Source organism: Enoplosus armatus, chromosome 1, assembly GCF_043641665.1.
Source record: "Enoplosus armatus isolate fEnoArm2 chromosome 1, fEnoArm2.hap1, whole genome shotgun sequence".
NCBI classification, from domain to species: Eukaryota; Metazoa; Chordata; class Actinopteri; order Centrarchiformes; family Enoplosidae; genus Enoplosus; species Enoplosus armatus.
Genome location: NC_092180.1, coordinates 12,249,743 through 12,259,086, shown reverse-complemented (window position 1 = coordinate 12,259,086; position 9,344 = coordinate 12,249,743). Strand labels below are relative to the sequence as shown.

Here is a 9,344-nt window from a genome sequence, read left to right as displayed (position 1 = left end):
AAAAGCTTATAAGTACAGGTGAATCAGAGAAATCACATAATCTTTGACACATACATTGAGGCTCGCAGCATCATGATATCCAATCGAAAGCGAGAGGCAGGCACTGGTGGCAAGACTTTCCTTTGTCGACCAGTTTGTAACATGATGTGCTCAGTTCAGCTCACTTGGAAAAGGTCTTTAAGTTCAAAAAGCATACCAAGTTCCCTTTAAATGATTGGTTGCATCTCTGTTTACACAGTAATTATAAACGTAAGTGCTAGCTGAAGAGTCTTTTAGCAGGGTAGTTGGCACATTTTGTTGTCTGATATAAAAATGTTTACATATTCTTGTAGCATCTAAATTCACATGACAGAGAGATCTGTGCACACAGACGTACTGGCGCTTTGAGCGTCCTTAGTCCTTGACTCGAGGTATGTTGTATGAGTAGTGTACCAGAGGGAGGCCTCTGCTCTGACAGAAGCAGGCTCTGCCACAGGCCTGAACCTGGTCCGAGCTGTCCGACACAAACGAGTCCCCCTCGTCTGCGTACTCAGACTGAGCAGAGGGTGTGCCGCTGTCTGCCCAAAACCCCTCGGCACGCTGGCACACTGCAGCTCCCGCCAAGAGGGTGGGACAGCTGTGAGACTTCACCAAGTGTCTGCAGACTGTGGAGGACGAGGGAGAAGAGCAGGTCCTGGCATGCAACGCAGCCTCGCACTGCTCGCATACAACTGTCTCTCCACAAAGCTGGGAGTACACCCCACAGTCAAAGCCCAGGTGGGTGGAGGAGCCTCCGTCTGTGAGCTCCGACCCTCCGCCACCATCATCTCCGTGACTTTCAGCACCGGCCTTTACCTCCCTGGTCAAACCTCCGCGGCCGCGTAGTCTCAGCCAGTCCTCCCTGAAGGCTGGGCTGAAGAACACATACAGCACTGGGTTCAGGCACGCAGGCAGCGGGAAGAAAATGAGGGTGACAGACTTGGCGATCTCTGGGCCGCCGGCTGTAGAGCCAGTCAAGAGAGGGGCGAAGGAGAAAGCTGCCACAGGGCAGAAGAAGATGCAGTTGGTGAAGATGAGCCAGGCTACGTGTCGCAGGGCCCCCGTCTGCTCTGGATCTGCCAGCTCCACCCGGCCCAGGTGGCAGTACAGCTGAGTGTACACAGCTGCAGTGAACAGGTAAGCCAGCGCGTTGAGCAGCACCAGAACGACTGTAACACTCAGAGCTGGACTCTCACCACCAGCGAAGGGCAGGCAGAGAGGAGAGGCCGACTGGTCACTGGAGGTCAGCAGAGGCAGGCAGGCACCAGCGGCAGCCAGCAGGCCCAGTAGTCCCGCGGCCAGGCTGAAGCGTCGATCTCCTCTCCAGCATCCTCGATGGCTGCCGCTGTTCCTCCTGGGCGACATCATTACCTTCCCGAGAATCGTCCGCACGGCCACGCTGCGCTCCACGGCCGCCAGCGAGAGTAACAAGACCGCCCACTCTGACGAGAAGACGGCCAGGGCTCCTGCGATCTGACAGCCGGGCCCCATCTCCCACCACACACCGAACTCAGCGAAGGAGCCCCAGGTGGCTACGTCGAGCACGGTCAGCACGCCGACATACAGGCCTGTGAGCAGGTTGGCCAGGGCCAGTAGCCCCATCAGCAGCCGGGCTGGAGAGAGAGACGGAGCGAGGGAGTGGGAATGGCCTGCCGCTCGGTGTGTGGGCGAGAAGGTGGCCACCAGCACCAGGCTGTTAAAGACCAGCGACACCAGGCATATGAACCAGACTGTCAGACGAATCATCCAGTTACCCAGCAGGTGCTCACAGGGCTTGAAGGCTCCTGAAGACAGAAACAATGTGGTTACTCAAAAGACTATTTTTTAGATTATTTCGCAGCTCTTCAACATTGATAGGTAAAAGTAAACACACATAATGTAAAAAACAGTTTCATGCTTACCTGGCGAAGGAGAGCAATGCATAATCATTGAGTTTCTTTCCACATCATCCCCGCCTGAAATAAAACATTTAATGTAAGAAGCGCAAATGTTAAAAAGGCAATCTTAATCCAAAATAGTAGCCTTGCCAAAGAAAGTAGTCATGTGTATACAGTAAGAAGTATGTTAACGGCTTTGTTTGTTTGAATTATCGTTTCTGCTATATAACAATCAACAATGGATACAGTTAATTATTACAGACTTAACTGTTCAAGACAAGACATACGGGCATAACATTTTCCAGAACCTGAAATTCATATTCTGTTACTCTGCCATGGTGTTAAACTGAAATATTAGCTAAATACACTATACATTTATTTACAGTATATACAGTATTACACAGTAAATGCACATATAGTAAAGATAAGTTGACTATAATTTTGGACTTATTAAAGGATGGTAAACCAGGTAAATTAAAAACCTAAATCTGTTTCACAAAACTAAATTGAATGTCCGGTAAAATTAGTTTTGACAGACTATGGACCACATAAATCAGCCCATGAACAGATGTTCACCTAAATGTTCATCAAGTTTACGTCAACTTTACATTTCTCATGACAAGTAAAGTAGGAAATGTAGGACAGTATTTAACGTTAGTTGTTTAGTTTGAGTTATTTAATGCAATAAAAAATACTAACTGCACAGAAATACGTCTGCACTACATCTGTGAACAGTTAAAAATAAGCATGCAGGCTATACCAGAGTGAGTCAAATTTAAAAAAGGAAAACCGTCTAACATCTACATCTGGTATCTGGTAGTCTGCGAATATCATGTGCCTAAAGACTTATTATAACAACCTCAGTTGATATTTTTAGTTCATGTAAATGAATGGCTGAAGCATTCCCACCTGTGGATTTCTTTACGTCATTTTCCTCAGAAGAACTCGTCATTGAATCACATCCGACAAAAGCACAGCACTGGTAGGCGTAAGGGACTGAGATGGACCTACAAATAAACAACAATCATTTAGAAAGGCTTCCTGTTGAAGTCTGGTGTTCATAATACAGATGGTCCAAGATCTCAGTACCATACTGGGAAAAGTAAAAATAATGTGTTTGTCTGCAAATATTTGGCCCTTCTGATTTTTTTTCAATAATATTTGGATGTTTCCATAGTGTGTCTACAATTGTGGAGAAAACAGATTCAGCTGGCTTTCTCATCAAACGTACGAGAAGAGGTGGACTTTGTTTCTGTTTTTCTGTCACATACATGTAATCACAACAGATGGAGAAAAAGAGACTTTTATTTTTTGCTCACAACAGGATTAGTCCAATTTATTTTGTTTCAACTGGTTTGAGTTTATGCAGCACAGCATGTGCGCTGCGTTTTCTACACCACCATTTTGGACTTGCCCTCTGTGTTGCAGCAAGTGTGTTTTAGATGCAAGAACACTGCACACTCAGACACTGATATGATCATGAGAAAAGTATTTCCCTCTAAAAAAGATATACATTTATGTATGTGTATAAGACACTTATAAGACACTTTAGTAGGTGAAATGAGAGACCAACCAAACAAGAAATACATGAAAAATCAGTATATCTATAATATTTTGCTTAATGTAATGTTTTTATTTCAATATAGCTTGATTTTTCTTTTACCTTTCAAAAAATCACAATAATTATGTATTAAATATTAATTTTTTGCAGTATTTTTGGGCATGACAGAAAACAAGGAGAGAGAAAGATGGGGGATCACATGTAACAAAGGTCCCTGGCTGGAATCAAACCAGGGACGTTTAAATTACATAGTCAAGACTGCCTGGTGTTACATTTTCCTAACTCTCTCACTTCTGAGAGAAAGCCTGCGTACTGCCTAGCGATAGAGTTAAATGAGCGATAACATAATCACGGTCACTGTTCGGAGGCAGAGCAGATTCTGGACACTCCTGATTTCCCCAACTGTTGTGCGTAAATGACCAGAATGTAAGTTGTTCTTATGCAGCATTTATTCACTGGGTTCGTTTGTAGTCAGTTGTTTTACCGTTTCGCCTTAATTACTTAAGTACCCAATACTGATGGAGGGCACCGCATGGTTGCTATCTTGTGTTAGCTTCATCAATGTACTTCAGTTGTGGCATCTTTAAATATTAAGTGATTTAAATGCTACTTATTTGGTACTGCCATAAGGGGATTCCTAAGTTTACAAATTATCTGCTTAGTTTGCTAAGAGCTATATTTGCCTCTATCGCTTTGAAGGTAGCTCATTCTTATTCATGTTACTTTTAACTATATTGTTGTTTTCCTTTGTAGACCACACACAAACACACACACCCTTACTCAACCTAACAAGTGTCCTGCCTGGGAATATGTATGTACTCCGCACGGTCTACAATACATTCCTGAACAGCGGATCCTCTCTCTTGTCCTGATTCTTTGATGGAAATCATCTCCATATCTGCCGACCCAAACCTAATACCTTTCCAAAGGCCCCGCTTTATTTCAACTTCAGATAACAGAATTTGACCTCAGATCACAGATGTTCTTTCTCACCTGAGTTTGGGCAGGTTTTTTGCAGTCAGCACGTTTTTCATCTGTGGGTTCCCTGAGAGTTTCAACTGACTGAGCGCGCTCAGTCCGGTTGTTGGAATCACAGTCAGAGAGTTCATACTCAGATCTCTGCGAAACAATCATTACACACAAGCAATTTAATTCTGCAAGTCAGACCAAACGATGATATGTAGCTGGAGTTCTGTACTCATTATGATGACAGGTGGAGAAATAGCACACAGGTCATACTCACAGGTTGGTGAGTGCAGTGAGGGTGAGGAAAGCGTCTCTGTGGATAACTCGGATTTCATTTCTACTCAGGTCTCTGTGTAAAATCACAATGCAATGAGCTCACAGTCCAGGCATAAAACATTTGTTTTTACAGCATCCAGTGTTACTCAGTGTGTGTGACGGAGTGGACTTACAGTAAACGGAGAGCAGAGAGACCTCGGAAAGTGTCCCTGTCAATTTGTTGAATATGGTTGTGCTGAAAGCTTCTGTAGATTGAAAACAAAAATGTATCAGATTATAAACAAGCAAATGATTACATTTATTACCATAATTTGTTTGTTATTACATTATATTCTTTTAATCTTAAAATAGAATCTGTCTTTTAAGCTTTACCATCGTTGTCTGAAATGATTTGTGAACTGACTTCTACATGTTCAACACTCACATCTCCTGCAGTCGGACGCAGCCCTGGAGGGATGGCAGCTCCTTGATCTCATTGTAGGACAGGTCTCTGATGGAGGGAGACAACCAGCAACAATTAGACAACTGGGACAATTTAAAATGAAGCTATAATTGGTCTATAAATAATTTCCCTATACCTCACTGTGTACACTTTTCTAAAATGACACATTTTTAGCGTGAATGGGAATCTAAATTCAGTCTGTAGCCGTGTTCAAACCATAGTTTACCCATCAAGCTATACTGGGACAATTTCAACTGTCCTGGTAAGTTCCTAATGATCTTAAATCTTCAACAAGTACTATTATTTGTAGAGGATATGTTTTAAGTACTACTGCAGGTGACAGGAAAGTAAGAGTCTCTTACAGCGTCCGAAGCAACTTGAGATCCTCACAAAGATCAGCGGGGATGGACGATATCTTGGTTCCTGACAGGGTCCTGGAAATGCAAAAAAACGAATCACTCCTGAGACACACAAAAGGACAAAGCAGGAACAGATGGCGCATCCAAGTTGACTCACAGACTCTCAAGGTTATTCGTCCACGTAAGGATGGGGAAGTCCTGCATCATGCTGGCCCCACGCAACATCCTGAAAACACACATGGTGATGAATAGCAAAATTTATAAAAAGTAAAGCCAACTCCAACTCACCAACTCATGGTATGAATGAAATCAGACACAAAGACCCTTTAAAACTCACTCAAATAGCTTTTGAAAATGTTTATGACTTAAGGAGCTCAGACAGAACTTTGTCATGTGTGTCAAGTGCGGGACTTACAGGGAGTGCAGATCGGACAGATTCTGGAAAGCCGAAGCACCCACGAAGGACAGCGGGTTGTCATAAAGATGTCTGGGAGGGCAGGGAGATCAGAGGGGGAGAGTTCAAACCAAAATCATTTACTATGCGAGAATGGCACCATCTTCTGGACATTCATCTACTGAAGCCTCACACTCACATCCCATATCAGCTAACACTGTGTGTGTGTGTGTGTGTGTGTGTGTGTGTGTGTGTGTGTGTGTGTGTGTGTGTATGTGCTTCTCAGAAAGCATACTGTGCATTGTGCATGGTAGCATTTGTACAAATTAGTGTTTAGTGTGCTGCATATGTTTCACAGTAGTGTCTGTGAAACAGAGGGGGGGTTTGACCTTACATGGTTCGCAGCAGGGGGTTGTTGTGGAAGGCCCCTTCAGGTATGGAAGCAATATCGTTGCTGTGAAACCCGCTGCAGGAAGAAGGTCAAAGAGACAGTGTGAAGACACTGCGCAACATGAAACCCGACTTGCAAATCAGTTAAGTTGACATATGTAGAACCAAAAGTATAAATATGAAAACTAATGAAATAAAAAGGCAGTTCAACCAAATCAAGCACATACAAAAGGTGTCAATTAACTCTCAATGTAGGTCTGTCAAGTGATTTAAATAATTAATGAGCTGATCAGGAAAAGCCTTCAAAATAAAAGCACAAATGTTGAAATACATTGCAAAAGATTTCTATGAATGTATTTCTACTTAATCATCACATCCACTAGATAAGAGCTCAGATACATGATGATTTAATAATATCATAATAAATAGGTTTGTGTGACGCACGAAACATGAGGGCAGGTTAAAATTGTATATATACTGTATACTTTGCAAATGTTCTCGTTTTCCTACTTTATCAGATATTTGTCTTTTTTAAAATCACATAAAAACTAAAAGACACTAACGAGCCTCCATCATGCTCTGATGAGTAAACCAGCCCCTGACTTTAGTGTCAGTGCAAAATGTTTCCCTCGCGGAAGAGAAACGGGACGATATACTCACAGTTCCTTGAGTTTGGGCAGGGCCTCGATTGCTTTGGGAAAAACCATCAGGTTGTTGAAGTTAAGATCTCTAGGATGAGACAGAGAGATACACAGGAAGTCAGCGCCGTGTTTCTTGCATTTTGATCTAACAAATCCATCCTAAAGACCATTGATTAATGGTACATTCAAACAAAAATGTCTATAATTATGCATTGCTAATAAGACGATTCAATTATCTGGTTCTCTCTGTGACTGCTGTCGGCAGCATTTCACACACTAATTACTAATAACTAGGATTACTAGCATTGTTATAACACACCAAAATATATGACTTGCTGTGCAGTGCTGAATGAATAACTCTTTTAGCAGCAATAACCAACAAACAACTGACCAGTGCAAATACTCAACATAAATAAATAATCCTAAAAACTGATCCCAAGTCCATTGTCCTATAGGAATCAGAGCCCACTGGTGATTTTTTTTGATTCATTTATGAATTTAATCAATTTTAGTGTATAAAATGTCAAAAATAATGAAAATTGTCTGAGAGCTCATCTTCACACTGCTTGTTTTGTCCAGCACTGAAGGATATTCAATTTACAAGAAAAGCAGCAAATCCTCACATCTGAGAAACTGTAACAGGCAAATGTTTTGGCATTTTTGCTCGATAAATGACAAAAATGACAATCTTAATTACTTAATTTTCTGTGCATCAACTAATCGATAAACAGTTATCGTTTCAGCACAACTTGAGGCCGACCAGCAGATTTAATAATACAGTATCCATGCTGACAGCAAAAGAGTCCGTTTTTTTACCTGCTTTGGGTTAAAAGGAACATGGTGCACGTCTCTGAAGTGCTACTGTTAGTGTAAAACTGCATTTGAACTTTCAGTATTTTGTTCACGCTGGGAACGTAGAGAATCTGCCCAAATCCTTTCCAAACCTTCCTGTCACAGCAGAACACTATAAGCTACTCATGTGTCCACTGCGCTGTGTTATTATGTAGGAAAATTTAAACACTGGATCAGCCTGGAGTACCAGACAGTAAATGCTTATTTTAAATGTATCAGAACAAATAGCAAAAAGTATCAGGACATCCCTGGTCTCCTGTAAAAGTCTGTGTGTTGTACAGTAGCTGTTTGCCATTAGGTAAGGCCGTCACTAAAAGGTTTTTCATGCCTGTGTGGCAGGAGGAAGTGAACAGTGGGAGGGCAGATTTGATAAGCATCATGTACTTTGCTCTATTTATCCTAGAGCAATTAAAGGAGGAAGTGGACACAATGATGTCTGGAGGACTGCAGCAGAGGTGGGTGGGGGAGCTGTTAGCACACACAAACACGAGCGCAAACACACAAACTGATACACACACGTCAACTACTGTATGACTTACAGTGTCTCCAGGTTCACAAGTCCAGCAAAACAGTTGTCTCCTATCTCCTTAATTCTGTTGTTATGAAGATGCCTGAAAAAGCAAAAGCAGATTTACAAACATCTGTGGCATTTTCATAAAATGAAATCTTTCACATTCAGCATGGGTTTTATTCCCATCTTGTTTTGCAGCTTTTGCGAAACGTTCCACAAATAAATTTTGAATGGCAGAGTGTGACTTGTGTCTGTACTGTATGTGTATATGCAGAAGGCTTTCCTTGTCTAATAGATTCAAGGTCTTTTCTTCCTGTTTATCCCGACGTGTTTATACTAACCCTGCAGCAATACCACTCAATGTCTGTGTGTGTGTGTTTGTGTGTGTGTGTGTGTGTGCTTGTGTGTGTTTGTGTGAATGTGTAACAGCAGCAGTGAAAGAAATGTATGTTTCCAGCAATCCCTCAGATTCGTAATGCACCGCATATTTGTACAACTTCCCCTTGTGGAAGGTTTTAGCATTTCCCAACATGCATAAAACAACAAGATAATTTTGATTCTACATTAATGCTTGGAGTCGAGGAACTTTTTCAAAGTGTCATTAACATTTAAATTCAAACCCCAATGGCACATTTCACTGTGAAAGTGCTTGCATGCACAGCAGGGCATGAGTAGCAACCCGTTTTGTTGACTTATTAACTGTAAGCTGTGGAAACAAATACAACAGTCTGTTTGTGTTTGGAATCTGATTTGCAGTCGCTCAGAGGATACGTTCAGAACTAGAGCAGAACACAAGGAGAGGTACTTTGCATTGATTTGTGGTGACAGAATAATGCAGATGATATATGAAAAACTAAACAGGAATTACAGTTTCTTTAATTTAGAGGGGAGCACTAACAGTGCAGTCATATTTTACAAACAAGATGGTGATCTACACAGTCAGGTGGTTAAGAGATTTTCAAATTAATTAATCAAAAATTACCCCCAAAAATCCCTAAACATTTACTCAAAAACAAATGTCCATCTACTCATTACATGCCATGGCTTAGAAACTAAA

At 41.9% G+C, this 9,344-nt stretch overlaps 1 protein-coding gene across 3 annotated transcripts in view; it reads right to left on the bottom strand.

Annotated features, from left to right (window-relative positions):
• Positions 1–334: 334 nt before the first annotated feature.
• The window catches only part of lgr4 (leucine-rich repeat containing G protein-coupled receptor 4), a 28,743-nt gene continuing 19,733 nt past the window's right edge, over positions 335–9,344 (bottom strand). For 2 of the 3 annotated variants that reach the window (XM_070901799.1, XM_070901801.1), the window contains 13 exons: positions 8,316–8,387; positions 6,944–7,012; positions 6,288–6,359; positions 5,915–5,986; positions 5,657–5,725; positions 5,503–5,574; positions 5,123–5,188; positions 4,872–4,943; positions 4,700–4,771; positions 4,450–4,575; positions 2,790–2,902; positions 1,920–1,982; positions 335–1,802 (listed from right to left, as the gene is read on the bottom strand). In XM_070901799.1, coding sequence (XP_070757900.1) covers positions 394–1,802; positions 1,920–1,982; positions 2,790–2,902; positions 4,450–4,575; positions 4,700–4,771; positions 4,872–4,943; positions 5,123–5,188; positions 5,503–5,574; positions 5,657–5,725; positions 5,915–5,986; positions 6,288–6,359; positions 6,944–7,012; positions 8,316–8,387 — 2,347 coding nt within the window. In that variant the 3' untranslated portion in view covers positions 335–393. The remainder of the gene's footprint in view (positions 1,803–1,919; positions 1,983–2,789; positions 2,903–4,449; positions 4,576–4,699; positions 4,772–4,871; positions 4,944–5,122; positions 5,189–5,502; positions 5,575–5,656; positions 5,726–5,914; positions 5,987–6,287; positions 6,360–6,943; positions 7,013–8,315; positions 8,388–9,344) is intronic. The other variant, XM_070901800.1, reaches the window with a different exon arrangement.